Source organism: Plodia interpunctella, chromosome 5, assembly GCF_027563975.2.
Source record: "Plodia interpunctella isolate USDA-ARS_2022_Savannah chromosome 5, ilPloInte3.2, whole genome shotgun sequence".
In the NCBI taxonomy this organism is placed as follows: Eukaryota; Metazoa; Arthropoda; class Insecta; order Lepidoptera; family Pyralidae; genus Plodia; species Plodia interpunctella.
The window spans coordinates 9,799,936-9,823,261 of NC_071298.1; the positions used below are offsets into that span (position 1 = coordinate 9,799,936).

Sequence of the window (23,326 nt, forward strand, 5' to 3'; positions counted from 1 at the left end):
CATTAGTGCAATGATAAACGAAATTCATAATTCGTATTGGTTTTAGGTAGACACCTACTTCATTGTAGGTACAACGTTTAGTTAAATTTCCTCAAATCGTAAACTGGTAACAATTATAGCGCTATTTGTTTAAAGGATTCTTATTTGGAAAATATTGCCATAAATAAAAGGTACCTATTCCTACATAAGGTGACATAAGTTTCGCTTTAGGTAGGATTATCCCGCTTTCAGACTGTCTGTCTATTATTATTATTATGTAGGTACTTATCTATCTATATAATTTTACATGAAATTACCTGTGCAAAAAAATTATAAATAGGTACCTTGAGCTCCTTATTGTTAGGTACCTTAAGAAATTCCTCGTGGAAACCGTACGTAGGTAGGTATACCTACTTTAACCGAGTTCAATCAAAGATAATAGGTTCCTGGATACCTAGGACTAGGTGGAATAACACTGCGTTTTATGAAACTTAACAGAAATCTTGCCAAAAAAACAAAATTGTCTAATCGTTATGATCGAGACATGGCGCGGACTCGCGTCCAAAACAAATTTTGAATGTAAACAGTTCAATTAACGTCTAGCTATAGATATTTCGGATGCCAATAATATGAGTGAGCTCATAGGTACCTCAAGCAAAAAAAAACATTTTTTAGATATATATACTATAAATAATACAGCTATTACCTAATAATTTTAGTAACATATAGTAGATTAACTAGGCCTATATGTCTATTTATGAATGGACGTGCTCTTATAAAGCAAAAACTTTAAATTGCTTAAAATTCAAGGTTGCTTGAAATGACTATTAAGTACACCTACTTACCTACATAGGTACCTACTTAAATAAGTTTTTATTTACATAAACGAGTTGTGTGTATTGAAAATCATAAATATCTTTTTAACTTCCCGAAATTACTATAGGTACCTAGTACCTATACCTACTGTTCTATACAGAATGCAAGGACACATCCTTTATTGTGGTTTAAGTTTAGTATGATGCGGCACCATGCGGCTCCCATGTGGTCATGTGATACCTAGGTATGTTATTCTAGGTTTACCTAATGTTAATCTTCCGTACATTAAATTCTGCTAAAAATCTAACAAAATATGAACTTTCTTTCTAATATGTACCTAGGCACATTGCATATATTATTCTCTACGCCCCGACCCGACGACCTAGAGATCAGAGGTCATTGACATAGAAGTCCAACCAAACTCAAAAACTTCCGAGTCAAGAGCTGAAACATGTGTAAAACTGCCATGCTAGTCGAACCGAACCCAGCTAGGACAATCGTGGACTGAAGAGCGAAGGTATCAACCTAGCTTGTTGTGAGAACTAAGTAGGCCTGATCAAGGTGGAATAACCTATAATTATTTTTCACCACGACTTTACGTTAGATGACAGTTTAGGAAAAATACATAAAAGTTAACGTTTCAGCAGCAAGACAATATCTTAAATTAGGTACCGATTTAATAATAAATCGTAATTTTTGAATTACCCACAAAACTCACCTGACGGGATGGCGTTAACAACTAGAAGAGAAACCACAATGAATCCTGTTAACATTTTTTTAACAGTACCAATACGCACACACTATATGTAGAAATAAAACTCAAAATCGTTTGCATTGTGTAGTCGATTGTGAAAAAAACATATATTTCGTAACAAAACACTCCACAGAGTTGTAACACTCGCGTAACACTCAATTTAACTTTATTTTTTATGCAGTTTCACACAAACATTTACTATAAAATCATCGCGTACTTCGAAATTCGAATTCGAAACATTTTTAAATTGGCGCGCACGTCCTCCCGCGTCTAAGCGGCAAAGCGTTCTTACTCGATTCTTGTTGAAATGAATGAGACGTGTCGTGTATCGATTCAAACTCGATTGTGACTCGCTTCTTGGCGCGGCTCGTTTCTGTTGCGACCCGGTAGTGTATCCCTTGTTCTATTGATATTGGAACCAGTTTGTATAGAACTTTAGGAAGTAAAATCAGATTATATAAATTTCCCGGGCCAACTTAGTCGGCACTTTAGGCGTAAAGACTCCTCAGTAATTCGGGTGATTTCAGTACCTACTTATTCAGAACAAAGTTTTGTTCGTTTGTTATATACTCATATTTAATAAATATTACATAATTACTGCATAATGCAAAAATGACGTGGATCACGTGGATGTGCTTGGAAGATAAGTTTAAACAGCTATACTCAAAAATTCGATGCCTCCTACGTTGTTGTAAGTTAACGATAAGCCGACAGTTTAACAGTTTGTGATTCATCCTCAAGCTCCCAGAAGTCTGAATCTGTAAAACAATATAATTGGGATTGTAAAGTCTTGGATTTGGCTTATATTACTAAAAATATGTAAATTAGTTATTCACCGCGAACTTAGACCTCGCGAACACAATAAATTTCTACAAACTTGTGAATATTTTAAAAACGACTGAACCGATTTTGTTGCCCTACGAACTTAAAAATTCTATTGATAGATTCTACATACCTTTTATATTTCATCAAAATCAGATAAACGGTTCGAAAGTTATCGCTTAACATACAAATATACAATTTTTTGCCCCATGAGACAACACTCAACAGTCCCTATTTAAAACATCAAAGTCTTCACCTTACAGTCCACCCCTGAGGCCATACCAAACAAACGTGTAACCCTAAGGACATTACGTTATTTTTAGGTAGGTACCTACAATACTACCTGTAAAACTATATACTACATGTATACTTACCTGGGTATTTATCAGGATTCAAATTCCTGCCTTTGATTGAACTGCCGATTTAATAAGTTGCATTGTACATAAAGAAAAGCTAATGTAAAATAAATGAAATAGGTACCTATATAAAATAAGTATGCGGAAAAAACATAAAACTTTATCATACAATAAAATAGGTATATATTGTATCATGTTGCAACAAAACGTGGTAGTAACAAAATAATACGCTGAGCAAGTGTTGCAATGACGCGAAACCATTAGTCCCCTTATTGTTCCAAATCGATGTAAAACTATTTTCTAACTGGTAACATTTTAAGAAAAGGGACAAGTTGACACTGACTTTGACAAAATAATTGACACGTCACGTCAGTTCAGAAAACTATTGAAAAAAGTTTATTTGAAAAGTTTTCCTGTTGTGTTTTTATTTTTATAAATTATTAATTGGATTCTTCTTGTTCAAGTTATGTTGCAATAAAATTAGTGAACACGTGTCTTTTTTTCAGTACCAATATAGAACGCACCATGCGTTCTTCACAAACTATATCAAAAGTTTTATTAGGATGTTGCGCGAGTGCTTTCCTGATGGAAATTTTGATGGCATGGGCTCCTCATAGTGCCAATTTGATTACATTTCTCCAATTTTTCTTTATCTCCTTACATGGGTTAATATTTACTATAAAATTTGGATCGGTAAGTTAAATTACAGGTCATTGATTAATTCAGACAAGGGGCTTAGCAAGTTTGTATTCTTCACTATATCTTGTGATATGAATGAGTTTCTGACTTGTATTTTATTTTTCAGATAAAATCTAAAATTCCATTGCAGCAATATGCTATACTTGTTGCTTTATTTTTTATTACTAGTGTGGCTAATAACTATGTTTATGCTTTGCATGTTCCGTCCACGCTGCATATGATCGTACGGTAAATATAAATTATTTTTTGATTGTTGATTATGGTTGCCGAAAATATTAAGGAGACAGGGTATCCAAAAATTTAAAAGTTGAATTATAAAGTAGACATATGTATGTATCTCTCTCTGTTTTATTTTTTGTGTTTCAGATCTGCTTCCTCTCCAGCCAGTATGTTAGTGTATTGTTTTTGGAAAAAACAAAAGCCAAAACTTAACAACGCTATTGGATCTCTTTTGATAAGTATAGGAGTGGCACTGGCCATGTATGGTGGAGCACCCACTGAAGAAAATAAAGGAATGTTCTTGTTTTGGTGTATTGGAGTTGTTATACTGTTGAGTACGTTGATAACTGGTGCGTTTACTGGGCTTCAGCAGGAGTTGCTGTATTCAAAATATGGAAAACATCCAGATGAGGTTTGTGTGATAATATTTAAATATTATTACATATTAGGTGGACATAATATTGTACAATATTATATCCACTTCTGCTTCCCATCAGCCTAGATTAAGATCAGACTCAAATTTTACAAAAAATGTTTATTTTTTGTAATGATGAGAGGTATTATTATAGTACTTATGTGGTAAGGAAAATCCATAATTAGATCTATATATCATTAATAATAGCATTGAAATGGAGAAAAAAAAGTCGAAATGTCATAAAATAGTTCATATGATAATGTCTTTTGAGATAAATTTAGCATTCTGTTGAATGAAAAGCCTTATGCTCCTTTCTTATATTTCCAGATGCTGTTCTACACGCATTGTCTCCCTCTCCCATTCTTCATGGTGATATCCCCACAACTGCACAGCACTGCATTAATCCTACCAAGAGAAATATGGTTCCTAATAGCTTTTAATATATTAAGTCAGTTTTACTGCACTCATTCTGTCCATGAATTAGCTACTAAAGAGACTTCAGTAACAGTCACTTTTATTTTGACGATAAGGAAATTCATCTCGCTTCTAATATCTTCTATAGTTTTTAAGAATAATGTTACGTTTTTACATGTGTTTGGTTCTGTGTGTGTAGCGCTCGGTACATATGTTTATTTTGACTTCTTCAGAAGTAGAAGGCAAAGACCTGTTAGTTTGAAAAATAAATGATACAAATCTGTTTCTGAAACAGACTAATAATGATTATGGTCCTAACATGGATTTAGTACTTTGTGGAGTACCTACTAATTCCATGGGTCCTAACAATTTGATAAACTGCCAGTTTAATAATTATTCAATGTAGGGGTAACAGTAATTTTGTAATTTGTAAAGCAAGAAAACAGTTTTGAACAGAAATTACAAAAATGTTTGGAATGAGCCAGTTTTCCCATAGTATTTAATAATTATCATGTTAAATAGTATAAAGGAGCAGTGAATTCCAAAGCTATATTTTCAAAACATGTGCTTGTAAGGTGATGTATTTGAGATAAATTTGGCATATCTGTTGAAGCTTCTTTCAATAAAAGACTGCAATTTAATATTGTATATTTATTTATTAATTAATCTAGATTTAAAGGAATTTAGGTCCAACAATTTTTGACATTTATACCTACTGCTGAGACTTTATACATTGCATAAAAATATAAAAACCAAAATTACAAAGTAATTTAAAAAAGCATTTGTCAATCCTTTGTCCTGGCAATAAATCTATTCTTAATTAAAATACTTAATTACTCAAAAACACAACGCTATCTTTCATACTCTTTCACACACTATAATACAGTTTGTCCGATTGTACATAATTCTGTTACCAAGACTGGAATCTCGAATTAATATCTGAAAAAAAAAAAACAAAAAATATAATTTACAAATTGTATATTCATACGTTAGTCGGATTTGTCTGTATGAACGCGATAAACTCAAAAATTACCGGATGGATTTTTGTATGGTTTTCACCAATAGATATGTGATTCCTGAAGGAGGTTTATGTATATAATTTATTGGTTTTACTCGAGCGAGGTTGGGACCGGCCGCCGTATAAAAATAATTTATCTAACATAGTCTTTTATTTAGCGTTATAACGCTACAAAATTTACTTTTAAAATGGTTTTAATTTACAATATTTTAGCGGGGTTGCAGGGTTCTGCCGAGCACACTTTAAGAACCGCTGGCCTAGGGAACAACAAATATCTCACATTTACCTGTTCTTGCTATCCGATCGGCTGCGTCGGTCGCGAGAACGCGAGCGTCTGATGGAAGGCGACCGACGGCGAATCGACGGCGACCGACGAGGGGACACCGACCGACCACGCGAGTACGAGCGACGACGCGGACTGCGGCTGCGCGACCTGTATAACAACACAAGTTAACAACATGCCAACAACAGCACGTGAAAAACTGAAACAAAACTTTCTAAAACTCGTTCAAATTTCGAGAGACAGCTCGTTTTAACTTCGGGAAGTCGTTAACTTCATGGGAGTCATTAGTCAACAATCATCATTAAACTACAATACTTTCAAGAATGTACCTAATTACTCCTAATACGCCAAAACTAATGCTAATAGGTAGGTAAGGTAGTGCTAAGTATAGGATTCAAAAAGTACCGAGACTTGGTGAGCCTGAAGAAGGTCGTTGGTCGATGTTGGGCTGCAGTGAGGCCGAAGGGATTTTAACTTGTATTGAGGCGAAGAGTTTCAATGTAATCCTCCATGGAGCTGTGGCTAAGCTGGGAGGGCGCGAGTTATTGTGGGAGAGTTGGCCGCTGAGTTGTATTCTGGCTGTGCCTTGTTGACGGTGTGTGCAGACGGTGAAGCATCAGATTACTACGTTGTTGGGATGAATGGGTCCTAAAGGCTCTCAAGAACATACTTTCTTCAGGACGGGACTTGGGACTAGGTAATGGCAGTCAGGAGGATTTGTAGGATGCTGTTTGAGGCTTCAGTTGCGCGTAGTAGTTTGGAGAGCCGGTCGCAGAAGTTGAGCGGGATGTTGTTGCGAGCGACGGTCGCGGATGTCATATTAAACGAGCCGTAGTTGTGAAGAGATGTGGTGAGGTCGGTGTGTTGGTGGTTGGTTGATAAAATGGACCTGTAAACGTTCCAACACCCACCACTTTTAATATCTCCAGGCTTAGTTAACAAGTTTTTGATAAATTAGTAAAGATAATGCAAACATGCATTTATCTCAGCAATTTTTATCAATTTGAGTAGTATACACACAATGTAATGTTGTGATCATTAAAAAAAAATTTGCTAAAAAATAAAATAAGCATTAAATTCTGGCATAAATAAGTTACTATTAAAACAAAATAAATTCAGAATAAAAACATTTCTTTGATCAAAATGTGTTTTCTCAAATTATGTAAAAAATATTGGCATTATTCAAAGTTTATTATATTACATAAAGAATGACCTCTACATAAATGCATTAAACAAAACTCAAAGTTTGGTAATCTTTTTGTTTATATAAATAAGCAAAGCCAACAGAGTGAATGTATTGTTTGTATTATTTATCTATACTGATTATCTAAGTGTGATTTGGTGGTAGCTTTGACAAAAGTGTATAGATCCAAAACCAAAATCCGATCAATAGTCTATAATAACAACTACCATCACATTTCTTCATACACAGAATACAAAACTTAGATTGAAAGTCTAAAACTTGAATTATTTTATGAAATAAAATTATAAAGTCAAGTGAAAAATGTATGAGAGTGAAGTCCAAGTGATATATACTAAGTAATAAATTATACCTGGAGTACCTTCTATCTCTCCTTGTACGCCCATTGGACATTTCAACACGAATGCGTGTGCCACAGCATCGGCTGAAAAAAAAAAGTATAGTTACTAAACAAGTTATGAAATGTGGTTAGGGTATAAAAAGTTCTAGTTGCAGTCAATAACTAAAAAATGTTCCCCACTCCAAGACAAGTGATATCTACAGAAAATACCACATGTCAGGCTTGAAATGGAGGTACTATGCTCTTGCACACTTATGACTCAAGCGTTTCACATTGAATATGAAACGGATCTAAGGAGCGTGCATATAAAGTTTTATATTCTACCACAAGTGTAAATGGCTATGGCTTTTATATTTTATTTGCAGCCTCAAGAATGGAATAGCATAGATAAGGGAAACTAAGAACATACCTAAAAATTTAACTAGCTAAAAACGTGTCTATGTGCCTGGTAGGTACCAGGTGCTCATATCCTAATAATTTTAGGTCAATTCAAGATCAAGAGGCATGACATGGTCTACGTCCCAAGATGGCGACAACAACATGGCGCGACATTTCTCATCACATTTAGAGGCGATCAATAATGTTGCAACTTAAGTTACAGTAAAAAACAAAATGAAGACTTACGTTCCATCTAAGCCACGCACAGAATCTTCAGCGTCACGGGGGTCTTCAAATTCGACGAATGCGAAGCCGGGCGGGTTTCTAGCCACCCACACATTTCGAATGTTCCCGTACTTTGAGAATACTTTTTCTATTTCGTATTTTGAAGCATTAGTTCCCAAATTGCCAACGTATACCTTGCAGGAAAGGTCCCATTCTCGATAGCGTGACATCTACAAAAAGATAAAATAGAATAGGTAGGAAAGTACCTACTGGTAAGCGCCATATTGGTGTTATCACGATAAATCAGGTCATTAGAGAGCAAAAGTAAATAATACAATTACACAAATGCGAAACTTACCTTGATATCAATACAAATTAGTCCAAATACAGTAGATTCTTGAAACTAGAAAACCAATCTGTTTTTTTATTCACAAACGACAGCCAACACAGCACACGGAAACTGATGGCGGCGTTCGTTCTTTCTATTCTACTCAATCAACTTCACACTATGTCACACGCAACCATCGCAACCTATCAACCTAAGTTAGCAATGTTCGCAACGCACTCACGTCACGTTTAATTTTTTTTCGGTTTGTCAAATTTATAGAGCCAAGATTGTCTATGATGAACTAATGTTGCCATTGACAAATAAAGCAAAACCAACGCGGGCAGACCGAGACGAGAACGGGATACAGTATAGTGAATGGGCTTCTTTTAATTTTCATTCAGTCAGTTCGCATGTTCCTTTTCTTCTTTCTTCCATTCCATTCCATGTAGTTATTTGTCAAACAGCTGATGATCGAAAAAAAAGCGCGGGAATTTGGAAGCGACGGCGGTCTTTTTTTCTGGGAAAATTTAAATTTGTGCAAAATCTGTATATATTTGTAAATCTTGTTGTAAATACCTTTCCTTTTGTATATAATTTCGTTATTTATATATTTTCTATAGTCTGTTTTGTATAAAGTGTTGCTGAGGTCGGGGTAAGTTTTTACCTTTCCAGCGATGGGCGGCAAGAAGAGGAAAAAGAAGGAGCAAGAATATGAAACCAATTCGGTAATCCAGAGCTCTGATAGTGACTCAGAATACTCTGACGCGTCAGAGTCGCCACTGGACAAATACAAACCATATAGGGTCGCCGATTATAGTCGTAGATATCCTGAAGATAGTCCAGGGCATGAGCACGTCGTGTTCATAGCTAGCTCGGATGAAAATGTCCCAATAGGTTCCAGAGATATGATGTATTTAAGTAATAGTTTCACTCGCTTTGTAAAAGGGATAAAATATTTAAAAAAAGTCAACAAATATAGAATGGGGGTTGTATTCGATAATCCTAACATGGCTAATTCATTCTTGGACAATGCTACTTTCCATAGAGAACATCGCATCACTGCTTCTATTCCGGCAGCGGTTACAGAAATAACTGGTGTTATAACTAATGTTCCATCAGACTTGTCAAACAAAACAATCTTTAAAGTTCTTTCTACTACAACAAAAAAAATTATTTGTGTTCGTAGAATAATGCGTAAAGTAAAAGAAGGCGAATCTTATAACTTACAACCCACTCAGACCGTGGCGATTACGTTTGCATCTTGTGCGTCTTTACCTGATTATGTTTATTTAAAAATGTGGCGTGTACCTGTTCTGCCATATATTCCACCGATTAAACAATGTTTCCGGTGCCTACGTTATGGCCATCTTGCCAAATTTTGTAAAAATGCAGAACGTTGTTCTATCTGCACTGAAGGCCATAGCTTCAAAAATTGTAATGTTTCTTTAGCGAATGCAGTTTGTATTCATTGCAAAGGCAATCATATAGCCATTTCAGGCACTTGTCCAGTAAAAAAACAAAAAATTATTGAAAATAAAAACAAGATTATTCCACAATCCTATTCTGAAACCTTGAAAAACAACGCCTTTCCATCACTTACTAATCCAAAAAATTCACAAGAATTCCAAAAACTTGTTCTCTCTGACACTAAAATGCTCAGCTTCATCACTGAAGCAATCATAAAGGTGATTACACACAATAAAATCAATAATAACACTATTGTAAATACTAAAACTATTGCAGACACTCTTAAGGATATACTTAAGACAAATTCAGTTTGTTCGGAAAATTCACAGGTATAATAAATATTTGTCAATGGAATGCACAAAGCTTATTAAGTAATAGACTTGACTTCCAGAAATTTTTATATGATCAAAATATACATGTTGCTATTATATCAGAAACGTGGTTAAGACCACACCACAAATTTAATATTAAAGGCTACTCTGTTGTAAGAAATGACTCTGGCAATGACCACAATGGGGTAGCTATTTTAATTCATAACTCTTTTCATTTCTCTAATTTTGCTATTGCATCTGATAACTCAATACAAACTGTGGCAATTTCTCTTCAATTAAATAGTAAATCTGTCACCATAGTTAGTGTTTATTGTCCTAGTATTAGCACCCCTAGATTCTGTAGTAATAAATTGAATAATTTAATTTCTTCTTTACCCAAACCCTTTATTTTTTCAGGAGATTTTAACGCTCATCACCCATATTGGGGTTGTCATTCTACTGATGCTCGTGGTAGGGACATTCTAGATATTATAGATAAAAATAATTTGGTTCTCTTAAACAGCAATGTGCCTACTACAATTGGTTCAAATATTGCTAGACCTAATGGTCTTGATCTCACCATGGTTTCATCGTGTTTAGTATTACAGTGTGATTGGCAGGTCTGTGACAACCCACTTGGAAGTTATCACTTACCTACATTAACAAGGTTGTGTCTAGGACCAAATTCTAATAATATGCTTCATAACTCTTCAAATTTGCTAAAACATGTTAATTTAAAATTGGTTGATTGGAAGACTTATGAAGCACAGGTCAATTTATTGTTGTCTAATTTCAATGTTAATCATGTGGATCCCATCAATTCTTATAATAGTTTTTGTTCTATAATTTCTAGTACTGTTGAAGCTTCAGCTCCCAAAGCTAAACATTCTGTTGCACCCAGCATCAATGCAAGTCGTAGATCTTTGCCATGGTGGAATCACATTTGTTCTCAAGCAGTTGAAAATGTTCATAAAGCTTATATTTTATTTAAAACTTGTCCGTCTACAGAAAATTTTATTAATTTGAAACGTGTTCAGGCTATTAAAAAAGTTATTTTAAGACGCGAAAGACAATTCAGTTGGTTGCAATACTGTTCCTCACTAAATCGTTTATCTTCTATGAGTGAAATTTGGAAGAAAATTAAAAAAATTAACAATTCATACTCTCCTTCCACAAATTTTGTTTCTGAATACAATTGGGTAACTGACTTTCTTCATAAATACACCCCAGATACAGTTGAAAATAATTTTACTGTTCCCTCTATTCACACAACCAATAATTCTTATTTGTTGAAGGACTTTTCTATGCAAGAATTACAATCAGCCCTTAACTCTAGAAAAAATACTTCAACAGGTCTAGATTATTTATCTTACAGAATGTTGAAATTGTTGAATGATTCTAATAAACAAACATTTTTAACAATTTTAAATTTGCTATGGCAGAACTCCTTAATTCCTTCACAATGGAAAATGGATTGTATTATTCCAATTCTAAAACCAGATAAAGCTCCTAATGATCCAGACTCTTATCGTCCTATTACTTTGACCTCATGTGTTGGCAAAATTTTTGAACAGTTATTAAAACAACGTCTTGAATTTTATGTAGAGAGTAACCATTTATTGCCTTATAATCAATTTGGATTTCGCCGTGGTCGATCAGCTCGAGAAAGTCTGTGTCACTTGAATTTGGACATTCAGGAGGCCTTATCAAACAATACAATTCTGGCTTGTGTCTTCTTTGATGTAGTTGGTGCTTTTAATAATGTTAACTTGCATGTTCTTTCTGCCACTCTAATCAGCTTGGGACTTCCTGAAAAAATTGTAAATTGGATTTTTAATTTTCTTCATGAACGGAAATTATATGTGAAGTTTAATAATAATCTTATAGGACCAAGATATTCATATAAAGGTGTAAGTCAAGGAGGAATCTTGAGTCCTTTGCTGTTTGTGTTGTATATTCATCGCTTAAATATTAATCTAGGTTTGGATGTCAATAATTTACAGTTTGCTGATGACCTGGCTGTATATTGCAAAGGAGATAATATGTCAGACATAAACAGAAAGATGAATTCAGCCCTGGCTGGGTTGAACTCATATTTCACCTATCTCCAGCTGAGCATCAGCAAACAAAAAAGTAAAGTGGTTGTATTTTCAAAAAAATCTATTAAAGTTAGGGATATTTGTATAATGTATGAGGGTAATTTATTGCCTGCTGATTCGTCAATAAAATTTCTGGGAGTCATGTTTCAAAACAATAATAATTTTAATAAATATGTTGATATTATAGCCAACAGGAGTCTTCGAGCTCTTAATATTCTTAAAACATTATCTGCTACTTACTGGGGTTCAGACCCCAAAATTTTATTAATGTTGTATAAATCCCTAGTTAGAAGTCATTTCGAATATGCATATTTTTGTTATGCTAATCAGAAAAGTATAGATAAGCTGGAAAAAATTCAGAATAAAGGTCTTCGTATTATTTTGGGTGCTATGATGTCTACGCCAATTATCTCAATGCAAGTTGAATGTAACATACCTCCTTTAGCCATAAGATTCCGTTATCTTAACTATAAATTTCTGCTCAAAATTTGTTCTTCAACAGGTCACCCCTTAATGCCTAAGTTAGTAAATTCTTCTTCAAACTTAACAGAATGTCTTAAAGAAGCTGTCGAATTCAAACTTCAAAATAATCTTTATGAAAGCGTAATCCTGCCATGCTATTCAGGTTCTTACGAAAGCAAATTTTATCCTATTAAAATTGTTATAGATAAATCTCTTGAATTTAAAGAGGATGTTTACAACAAATTAGAATCATACAGAGGTTACAAGCAAATTTATACAGACGGTTCAAAGAATACGTCAACGTCAGCTGTCTCAATGGCTATTTATGATTTAGAAGCCAAAACGGGTCATGGGTGTAGACTCCCTAATAATGCTTCCATTTATACGGCAGAGTCAATTGGAATATTTTCAGCTCTCGAATACATTTCTCAACATTCCTATGATAATTGGATTATTATTACTGATAATATGGGTATTTTAAGTTCGCTTAATAATCCAAAATTTGATTCTACCACCTCATTTATAACACATAAAATAAGAGAAAAGTACTATGATCTCTGTCAGAATCATCATAAGGATATAATATTACTATGGACTCCATCACACATAGGTGTGAAGGGTAACGAAAGTGTAGATTATTTCGCCAAAACTATAGTGCGTTATGGTAACTGCATTGAATTAAAATCTTGCTCACTACCAGCGGGAGATGTTCTATCTTTATTAAAACAAAATATATCACAGCTTTTTGACAAACAATGGAAGGAGACTTGGGAATTGAATTGCAAGGGTTTATGGTATGCGGGAATCAATAATAAATTAGGTCGACCTTGGTTTGTAAAAGGAAGAGATTTTGCTGGTAGAAAGTTCTATACTATAGTTTGTCGTCTTCGTCTTGGCCATGGTCGTTTTAATTCTCATCTGTTTCGTCTTAAACTTTTGTCTTCTCCTATATGCAATTATTGCAACATTGCAGATCAAACTTTACATCATTTGTTTTACGAATGTTCCAATTTCTGTTTGCAAAGAATTGTGTTAGTCGACCGCCTAACACAAATTTATAATTATTCTGAAGCAATCCCGCGCTCGCTTCAGGAACTCTTATCCAATCCTGCATGCTTTAAACCTTTATATGAATTTGTAACAAATACTTTTATGGAAATTTGATTGGACTTAAAACAAAAATATTTATATTTTTGGTTATGTTTTATTTGGATTTATTACTAAAGACTAGGCCTTTTAGGCCTCAATTTTTGATGTACACTACAGACTTGGCTTATGCCTTCTTCTTCAGTGGATATTAGCCACTCTTATTTATATATAAATATTCAATACAAAAGACTTGGCTGTATGGGCTAGTACTCTTTGCCTCCTCAATAAAACGAGGGAATAAACCAAAAAAAAAAAAAAGCTGATGATCAATGGAAATGCGGAGCTTATTGTCAATTTATCTAAAAAATTTAATTGTTTTTCATTGTAATTAATTAAAAATGGATGTGGTAGGACTTTTGAACAATATTAATGACAAAACCGACATGTTTGCGGTGAAAACATGGACTTCAGAATGGTCCGATAATTTTCAAGAGAATCAAGTAAGTATCGATTTTGTTTGTGCCGCTAAATGTAAAATACTTGTGAAATAACGCATGGAAGCTTAATCTTATAGATGGGAGAATATGTTTCATTGTTTCTTTCTATTAGATAATGGCCACAACGTTATCGTTAAATATAGAAATCGATATCCTTGAATTCAATGTCCTCAGTAGATTCGTAGATTTAATCTTTTGTGTTGTGATGGAATCTTTGTCAGTATAATGCATTGGGACCTGTAATGATAGTGTAAGATATAAGTATGAAATAAATAAATAAGTAAATAATTTACATAGAATGATTAGTTACTCTTATAATTTCTGTAAATATAAAACAAAAATGGTAAAATATCAAGATGTTCTCTTGTGTCTTACCAAAAATATTTCAAAAATATACTCAGCCCTAAAAACCTAGGGCTGAGTATATTTTTGAATTTAATTTATCAGCAAGAAAAATAAAACCACAGAGTTGAAAATGCATGGTAGAGTTTCTATGAGCACCTGATAGATCTAGGACCACCTCAGGATCTAGGTCCTAGTTACTAATGGACAGGACAGACGACCTCGGTGGCGCAGTGGTAAAGTTCTTGCCACTGAACCGAGAGGTCCCGGGTTCGATCCCCGGTCGGGTCATGATGGAAAATGATCTTTTTCTGATTGGCCCGGGTCTTGGATGTTTATCTATATATGTATATGTTATAAAAATATAGTATCGTTGAGTTAGTATCCCATAACACAAGTCTCGAACTTACTTTGGGGCTAGCTCAATCTGTGTGATTTGTCCTAATATATTTACTTACTTATTTACTTTACTTACATAGATATTGTGGCAGGCCTAGGACTTGATGGTTGGATATACTTACAGATTTCAACTAGAGATTGATGGAAAAGTCCAGAGACAAAGAGTCAAGGACTTTTTTGTTTATAAGACACACATACATGTACTTTTGTAACTAAAAAAAATATACAAAATATATTTAAAAAATAAAGATATTTCAAATTTGAAATAGAGAAACATGGAAAGACAGGGGGGAAGCCTCCCCATTGTCTTTCCCAACACTTTTCCCAACAGTGGATGCAAGTTGGATAGATACTAAGATGAAAGCTATTAAAAAAAAACTAGGGAGTAGGTATGAAACACACAGAAACACAAAATGTTTTTTGTCAAAACATCATGGAAATTTATGCCATGAAAAGTACTTATTTATAATAACAAAACTAACCTTCATACTAAATAAGATCAAATTACGACATTGCCACTTTTTTAAAATCCTACTTTTTTTAGTGAGGATACAAAAAGTAATTGTCTTTGTTTTTATTGATAATGAACATCAAGAGTTATTGATATTTTGTCAGATACTTTCCGCCATTATATATTTAGGAATTTAAATAATTCAATTTTAAATTTATTTATAGCAATCTGATTGTCTGTGAGCAAAATAAAAAAATAGAATGTACCAGTATTTATCTCATATAGGTGATAGGCTAGGAACCTAACTCAATTCCAGCAATAAGCCCTACATACAGCCAAATGTGACTTTTGAATTCTACAATTGTTTGTTCTGTCTATCCAGCAAGGGATAAGACTATCCACACTATTCATAAAAAGTTACTGCATGATTTAAGCTAAAGTATCTTTTGGTCACTATCATACTTTAGCTTAAAGTATGCTAAAGTGTGCTTTAACGTTTTCATGAATAACATGGTATTATTACATTAGTAAAATAAATAATTAACATTATACCAATTAACAATTATTATATTATTATTATATTTTATTCTAACAAGCAAATTACAGTAGCATTAGCTAATTTTCTAATTAGGAACACTGTGGTGCTCCGTTGTCAAGGTCAATGCCCTTTGGCTTGTCAACAATACTTAACACAGACAACTACGTAACACACACATGTCCACAACTGTATTTAGCATCAAGAAAATGTGTGTCAAACTTTATGTTTATGATTGATGTGATAGATACACGAGAAATACGAGAATTATTATATCTGTGATATTGTCTTTTTTGAAGGAATCTTGTGTTAAGATGATGCTCACCTATAAGAGAAAAGTCCATCGACAATTCGTATTAAATTAAACTCGTTGCGCTGGATTTTCAAGTTAAATATATAAATTTGCCCGCGCCCTTGTTATTGGTGTGCACGCAAAACAGGGTATTTTTCAGTTCAAAGATTTTTTTTTACAAATGTAACTGTGTTTTACAAATGCACCTATCTGCCAGCCAGCCTTGTTAGGAAAGTGACTGAGAACGGAAAATGATTTAAATAAAATACAGTTAGTTATTTTGCGAGAACAGGTCTATAAATAGATCTCGCTATGATTTAGAAATTTGAATAGGTATCAAATGGAATTTATAATAATTTCTATACCTACCAAATTATATGCTTAAAATATTCTAAGTATTGCAAACATACATTTAATTATCGTCGATCGACAAAGAAGAACTAATAAACGATTCCATGATTCTCCCTATCTGAATAATATAATAGGAATAAGAATATAAAAAAATGCATGCGTGTATTGTAGACGTTTAAGTTTCGTAATAAGAAGAACCAAGACAAAAATATTCACAATAACAAGGTTTAGTTAATGTACAGTCAACAGCACATCAAGTTACCCTGTATAAACCTGTATGTCGCGATAACAGCGGCGAGTTTGCAATGAATTTGGGTAGGTTGATGTGCTGTTGACTGTACTACTAATGTTTTACAATACGCACATAGTAATAGCCATTTTAGCTGCCCGAGGGCCCACCGTAGCTTATACCTATTTTACATTGATATTCGTATTTCGTATTAGTATTTATCTATTATAGTAAAAGGGCCTGTTGTCATGTTTGCGATCTATACGCTCGAATTTACGCAATTTCTAAGCGTTTGCGACATCAATGAAACGTGCAGGCAAGGACTTAGCTGGCGTGGATCAGTGCACCGTGACATTTAACTGTAAGCAGTTGTGTTGTGTTCTTGCGTGCCAGTATTATCGATGTTATTGTTTGTGGTATGTTTGTTTAAACGTTTCGATGTTTAAAAATTAAAAACAAAAGCGGACGGAAAATTATTTATGTGCGCCCTGTATTTTCAATCGATTAGTGTTTTGGAATGTAGGTATTTGAAAATATAGTGGTTATTCACTCCAGGGTCAGAGATACTAATGAATGTCTAAATTGACAATAAAGTTGGTTGATTATAAAGTTCACCTGTAGATACTCATGGGGAAAAATTGATTAATTGATCCATTATAGAATTAGATTGGGAGCCGATACAGAAAATATCTTTATTTCTTTGTAGGTTTTAGTTTTTCTTAAGTTCAATTAATAAATAGGTGTATAATAATATCTTATTGCTTTTTTCGATGCATTATCAGTAAAGATAATTTCAGTAAAAGTAAATATAATTAATCTACTTGTTATGAAATGAAAATTGAAAAAACTGAAAATTATTTATGGTGTTTTGCAATTTTATTTATATTTATTTAACATCTATCAATTTATGCACACAACATTTCTACAGTGTAAATATAAAATTTAGAAAATAGTAAAACTCAGTAAACTCACTCAGAGGTAGCATACGATTTAAATCTTTCGCGAAAGACATGAAAAAAGAAGCATTGAGTTGAGCGTGTACAAAAATAAAAGACTGTACAATCAACAGCACCTCAAGTACCTTGTAGAACTCTATGCAACGGCAATAGCGGCGAATTTGTAATGATTTTCGATAGCTTGATGTGTTATTGACTGTTGACTGTACTTACCTCTTTGTTTATCATCGTATTTCAGTTGCTGTATTCATTCTGCGGATGCCTGCTCGTGTCTTTACTAGTCGTGTGTTTCTACTACTATAGAAGATGGCGTGCCAAAGGTGAGATCTCTTCAATGTGATAGATAATACATATGTATAAGTTTATACATATGTCTATAATGTACGGTATGATATTTGCTAGGCAAGGCTGAAACTTTGGTGAAAGAAATTCACAACACTGGACGATTTTCTGGGTCATAATCATCAGGCAATAATATTGGAGAACCTAGGTGGTTGGGTGTAAAAGAAACCTGATGTGTTGGGTCCTCGTAGACAGTATACAGTGCTCCTGTGGAGAACCGTTTCAGACTAAATTATAATGTCCTCACTCGCTTGAGTTTCCATCTTGCACAGATTCGTGCACCTTGGGAGATCTTATGAGGGGCACAGAAAATGAGCGGGCCGCAACAAAATTCAATTTCGAAAAAAAAAATTATACAATAGAACGGTCGGCTCGACGATTAACAGAAGATTGAATCAGATTCATTTATTGCAATGTCACAAGTGGATATGTTAGATGTTACATAGATAATAAGTAAGTACAGGTGACGCCCTGCGAGGGCGCAGCAAACATTGGGGCAGCTAGATGCCATTTACTTAAATATTTAACATTGTTTGTTAATTGTCCGGCATTAAATGATTAAAATAATTGAATTACTAAAAAATATTGAAATTTAAGATGGTATGGTACAATTTGAAAACATAAGTTATACTTATCTATTTTTTAACAGCCACTCAACCACAATCATAATATATTCCCATACACCATTTAACTATGTGCTTTGTGTGTTTGTTATATTACTAAGGAAAAAAGGTAAGCCCTTGATAGGGATCAACACTGTTTAAATGAGTTTCTTTCGGAATTTCTCAGCGGTGGTCGTTCCGAAACGCTAGTAGTTTCCTTGATTTAGTATTCTGACGTGACACAGTAATAATAATAAACGTAATTTTAAACGACCTATTTTATGCTGGCTGCGGCCCTGAACTTGACAATTTGAGATAGTAATTAAAACACTCCAAAGTTTCATTCAACGACACTAATTATCATAATATGATTTGTATGAATGTGGACTTTATGTTCAAGACATGATAAAGGCGGTTTTATATTCGAAAGTCAAAGTCATCAATTGTTTCATATTCAGAAATTAGACATTCACAGGCAATTTTTACGTCAAAATTTTAATTATAGTATTACTCAATAAGCTACAAACTACTGGCATTTCGAAGGGACCACTGCTAAGAAGAAATACCGAAAGAAACTCATATAAACAGTGTTGATGGCTTATCGACTCCGAACGAAACCGGGAAATATTAATGCGGTGTTTATGGTCAGACAAGGATCAGTAATTGAGAATATATTGACAGGCATTATTCACACACAATGCCTACAGTCAATGTTGAGTCATACACAACAAAGATCGTCAACAAAGAACATTCAAGTGTTGGTATTGGGGCGACGGGTCAGAAACCATCATTCTATGACGTCATAATGCCACACAAGGTTATTGCTAAAGACCAATATTTGTTTAAGTTGACCTTAACTAGCCGCTTTACTCCCTTTGGATGTCTTTAGGTAACAAATAAAGCATTAAGCTATCTAAACCACCAAACATGATAATGTCACTTTAATCTATAAGTGGCGACGACGTGATTCATATTTTTTTATTGACTATCTCATACTAGGATGAGAGAGAAGCGGATAAGATTTTCTTGTCTCTTACTCAGCCATTAAGCGTTGAGTCCAGGGTTCACTTTCCTGCTGTTCCTTATCTGCTTCATCATTTCTTATTCTATGGCCGTTTTACTTCCAAAGATAGATAGATAAACTCTTTATTGCGCCATTCACAAAGGAGTTACAAGTTACAACAAGATATTCACACATAATGAGTGCAAAGGCGGACTTGTCATTAATGCCATTTCTTCCAGCCAACCTTTGGATGGAAAGAGACACAAGTAGACTAAGAGGGTGCACTCAGTATTAAATAAATAGACAAAAATTAAATATTAAAATAAAAAAGATATAGGAGATAGATCACTTATTTATAAATAGATTTGATTTGAAAAAAAAATGTCAATAAATTCATTGTATTGTACGAGTAGGTTCGACATTGTCATATTCAATGTATTTGCTTGTGTTTTTTGTTGGATTCAATTAAATATAATGACGCATATGGTTAATAAAATCCAAAGTTCATTTCGCGAAATTGACATTTTGCGACTAAGCGCATTGAACATGGGTAATGGGTATTTTTACAAGCTAAGGTTAATTAACTTGTAATGTATTGTACATGTATGTTCGGTTGGAATCTTTAACAGATATCTATTGTGTCTTAAAATTTTGTTATTTTGAATGACAATGCATTATTGTGATAAGGAAGTCCTGATCGTGACTTGGATCGACTCCCAACGAAGGAACTCCTCAAGAATTTACTGCATAATATTAATATACAGGTGGAATATAGCTTGGAATAACACATATAGGATTCTTTTTATCTCGAAATTCCCACGGGATCGAAGCCCCGGGGCGCAGCTAGTTTTGTTACTTAAATTTTGTTTACTTAAGTTTTTTTACTTAAAAACTTAATTATCATTTCACCGATAGCATATTGATAGCTATAAAAATATTAAAATTGTAATCAATGTTTTTGTCCTTTAAACATGACTCGTAAACCAAAGTGGAGGTCGTTTGTGACTTATCACATTACAGCTATTATTTTCATCACGATCTTGTTTCTTATTTGTTCTGACGTCGCACTTTCCTAAAATTTAAGTCCACTAGTGTGCAGGAAACTACTTGCCACTAGATGTCGGTAGGTGGTCGTGAAAGTGTCAGATGCCTTTCGACGACAAAATATGATGGCAATAAAGTAAATTAACGTGTTTGGAGAAAAGTCTGCGTTGGAGTTTGTAGCGCCGCTTCATCTTCACCTGCGTTTTGGAAGTCGGCAGCAGACTTGAATTTAAGCAAATTTTTGACGTCAACATGTGATAATTCTAAATTGAATAAAAGAATTTTGAATTTGATCCGCAGAAATGCTACTAGGCGCGGGTGCCGCCGCCGCCGGAGAGCCGGCCAAGAGGTTCCGCAAACGGGACAAGATGCTCTTCTATGGGAGACGTATGCTGCGGAAAGTCAAGTCTATCTCCAATTCCGGACAGGGAAGAAAGCGAAGGGCCGTCATGAGGTTCGCGAGGAAACTGCTGCAGTTGAAGAAGGAGGCTGCGCCGGAACAACTGAAGGTAAGAATATTTGTTGAGATTTTTTATGATTTAGCTATTGTAAATTTTAGAAGCCGTTTTGTATGGAATTTAGAGATTAGAGATAGAGAGAGAGACCGACCGTTCCAGATATTGAAAAAGGCGGAGTGGGAAAGTATGTACAGTTTGAGAAAACGAAACAGATATTTATATAAGACTGACAGTAACCTGCACACTGGTCAACAGTTTAAGTTTACTAGTGTGTATGCGACTACTTGCTACGTTTACGTCTGTACGTGTTCGTAAAAGTCATGTCAAATGCCTTTACCTTTAGAAGGGGACTTGAATAAAATCTGACACCAGTGTTAGCATTAACACACTCAAAAAGAAGTAAACTTATCGAAGCGGAGGTAAGGTATACGGAAGTGTGGTCTTATCTTTTCTTAGCAACAAATATGAATAATTAAATAATGAATATCGATTGCATATCTTCAGTGGGCACCGATCATGCTTATCTCCTGTTATAATCGTATTACCCGATTATGACATGCGATAGCTTGTATTGCTATGTATCGATGACGTATTTATCGATGACTGCGCCGGTCCATTGTTCGAAGTTCGATGTTTTATTGTTATTAATAAAATTACAACTAAACCTCCGATTTTCACAACTCTTCGCTCCGTTTACCCCGTAAGGAATAAAGGCGTGAAACTGTATCTACCGTATCCTCGCGTGTCCCTGGTTGCATTCGAGGCTGTAACGCCGCGAAGCCCCTCGGGCAGCGTAAAAAAATAAATATTAAAGTTTGGAAGACTCTGCTGTTATTTTACAATCGGCTGCCTACCTGACCTCAACCCTTCGTGGGATTGCTATTGTTGACTATCAGCTGACAGGGATATGTGTCCCTTAGTCGCCTCGTACGACATCGACGGGAGGACATGGAATGCAAATGATAATTGAAAAAGTTAAACACTTATTTTACCAGGTGCTGGAACCGCCAGCGGAATATCTGGAAGAAGACCTGACGAGCGACGACAGGGTGCCCCCGGACGCTCTATACATGTTGCACAGCATCAGGGTGTTCGGCCACTTCGAGAAGCCGGTGTTTCTGATGCTCTGCAAACACACGGAGATACTGAATCTGCCGGCTGGTGCTTTCCTATTTAAAGTCGGTTAGTTATATCCCTTTCTCTTTCTTTGGTTTTAATCCTTATTCTTTTTCTTTCTGCCTTTTGATCAGCGTAACTCTAGAAGGAAGAAGGAACAAGCAAACACGAGACAAACTTATACAGTATTGGTAATAGTTTTGTATTTTTTTTTGTTTCAGGTGACACAGATGAAAATGTGTATGTGGTGCAAACTGGACGGGTTAACGTATACATCACGAACCAAGATGGCGCCAGTCTGTCGCTCAAAGTGGTCAGAGCGGGTGAAAGCGTGACGTCACTGCTCAGCTTCACCGATGTGCTCACTGTACGTTGATATCCTTATCTCTTTCTCATTTCTATTTCCAGGTTGCGGTTTGGGGCTGTAACGCCGCGAAGCCTTTGGTGTAAAAATTCCTTAAAAGTTATGATGGTTGTGATTTTACAACCGTCCGCCTGCCTGACGCTAACTCTCCTTAGGAATGCTATTTGTTACCTATCAACTGCTATGTGTACCATAGTCGCCCAGTACGACATCCGCGGGAGCATTTGGAGGGGTAGGCGGAACCACACGCATTGAGCGTGATAGTTCAGGTGACACAGATGAAAACGCGTACGTAGCACAAACAGTGCTTTAACACGAAAAGTCGACATTCATAGAAAAGTGAACCTTAAAGCGTTTACATTGAAAACAAATTAGCAGAGTGCTCTCTGTCAGCTTTCGTCTTTTTAACCCCCGACGCAAAAAGAGGGTTGTTATAAGTTTAACGTGTTTGTCTGTGTATCTGTGTATCTGCCTGTGGCATCGTAGCTCCCTAACGGGTGAACCGATTTTCATTTAGTTTTTTTTTGTGTCATAGATAATTTTATCCCGTGTGTTCTTAGCCATGTTTCATGGAAATCGGATCAGCCGTTCAAAAGTTTAGCGAAATGAATATTGAAAGTCGGGGGCTTCTTTAATTTGTCAAACAAATAATTATTAAGGTATAATTTAA

General features: G+C 34.8%; 4 protein-coding genes, 1 long non-coding RNA gene and 1 other non-coding gene across 18 annotated transcripts in view; 2 read left to right on the forward strand and 4 right to left on the reverse strand.

The window, feature by feature from the left end:
• LOC128669928 (uncharacterized protein) overlaps positions 1 to 1,829 on the reverse strand; it is a 55,818-nt gene extending 53,989 nt beyond the window's left edge. The window contains exon 1 of the mRNA XM_053745183.2: positions 1,514 to 1,829. Within this exon, the coding sequence (XP_053601158.1) occupies positions 1,514 to 1,568 (55 nt within the window). The 5' untranslated portion in view covers positions 1,569 to 1,829. The remainder of the gene's footprint in view (positions 1 to 1,513) is intronic.
• Positions 1,830 to 3,077: 1,248 nt separating this feature from the next.
• On the forward strand, positions 3,078 to 5,115 carry LOC128669930 (UDP-xylose and UDP-N-acetylglucosamine transporter-like). The gene is made up of 4 exons (XM_053745184.2): positions 3,078 to 3,420; positions 3,533 to 3,654; positions 3,793 to 4,057; positions 4,388 to 5,115. Exons 1-4 carry the CDS (start codon positions 3,253 to 3,255, stop codon positions 4,745 to 4,747), a joined length of 915 nt encoding a protein of 304 aa, XP_053601159.1. The 5' UTR covers positions 3,078 to 3,252; the 3' UTR covers positions 4,748 to 5,115.
• Positions 5,111 to 8,497, reverse strand: Rbp1 (RNA-binding protein 1). 4 transcript variants are annotated; one of them, XM_053745185.2, is made up of 5 exons: positions 8,278 to 8,490; positions 7,941 to 8,149; positions 7,329 to 7,400; positions 5,779 to 5,925; positions 5,111 to 5,413 (listed from the first exon to the last, which is right to left on the reverse strand). In XM_053745185.2, the coding sequence occupies exons 2-5, from the start codon at positions 8,147 to 8,149 to the stop codon at positions 5,407 to 5,409; spliced, it is 435 nt and encodes a 144-aa protein (XP_053601160.1). In that variant the 5' UTR covers positions 8,278 to 8,490; the 3' UTR covers positions 5,111 to 5,406. The 4 variants fall into 4 exon arrangements, 2 of the variants coding, with proteins under 2 accessions (XP_053601160.1, XP_053601161.1); XM_053745186.1 differs by having other exon boundaries at positions 7,338 to 7,400; positions 8,278 to 8,489; XR_008404709.2 differs by lacking the exon at positions 5,111 to 5,413 and adding an exon at positions 6,181 to 6,664 and having other exon boundaries at positions 5,782 to 5,925; positions 7,338 to 7,400; positions 8,278 to 8,497.
• LOC128670450 (small nucleolar RNA SNORA53) lies at positions 7,486 to 7,620 on the reverse strand. Its single transcript, XR_008404766.1, has one exon. It is a non-coding gene; the product is annotated as a small nucleolar RNA SNORA53 (small nucleolar RNA).
• A 193-nt stretch (positions 8,498 to 8,690) lies between the features above and the next one.
• sws (swiss cheese) overlaps positions 8,691 to 23,326 on the forward strand; it is a 42,192-nt gene continuing 27,556 nt past the window's right edge. For 7 of the 10 annotated variants that reach the window (XM_053745178.2, XM_053745171.1, XM_053745172.1 and 4 more), the window contains exons 1-6: positions 8,691 to 8,709; positions 13,993 to 14,175; positions 17,966 to 18,047; positions 21,019 to 21,227; positions 22,172 to 22,358; positions 22,514 to 22,659. In XM_053745178.2, coding sequence (XP_053601153.1) covers positions 14,074 to 14,175; positions 17,966 to 18,047; positions 21,019 to 21,227; positions 22,172 to 22,358; positions 22,514 to 22,659 — 726 coding nt within the window. In that variant the 5' untranslated portion in view covers positions 8,691 to 8,709; positions 13,993 to 14,073. Of the gene's footprint in view, positions 8,710 to 13,992; positions 14,176 to 17,068; positions 17,188 to 17,965; positions 18,048 to 21,018; positions 21,228 to 22,171; positions 22,359 to 22,513; positions 22,660 to 23,326 lie in introns of those variants that run through there. The other 3 variants (XM_053745174.1, XM_053745177.1, XM_053745176.1) reach the window with 2 other exon arrangements.
• On the reverse strand, positions 11,616 to 13,983 carry LOC135309718 (uncharacterized). The gene is made up of 2 exons (XR_010369899.1): positions 12,561 to 13,983; positions 11,616 to 11,834 (listed from the first exon to the last, which is right to left on the reverse strand). It is a non-coding gene; the product is annotated as an uncharacterized LOC135309718 (long non-coding RNA).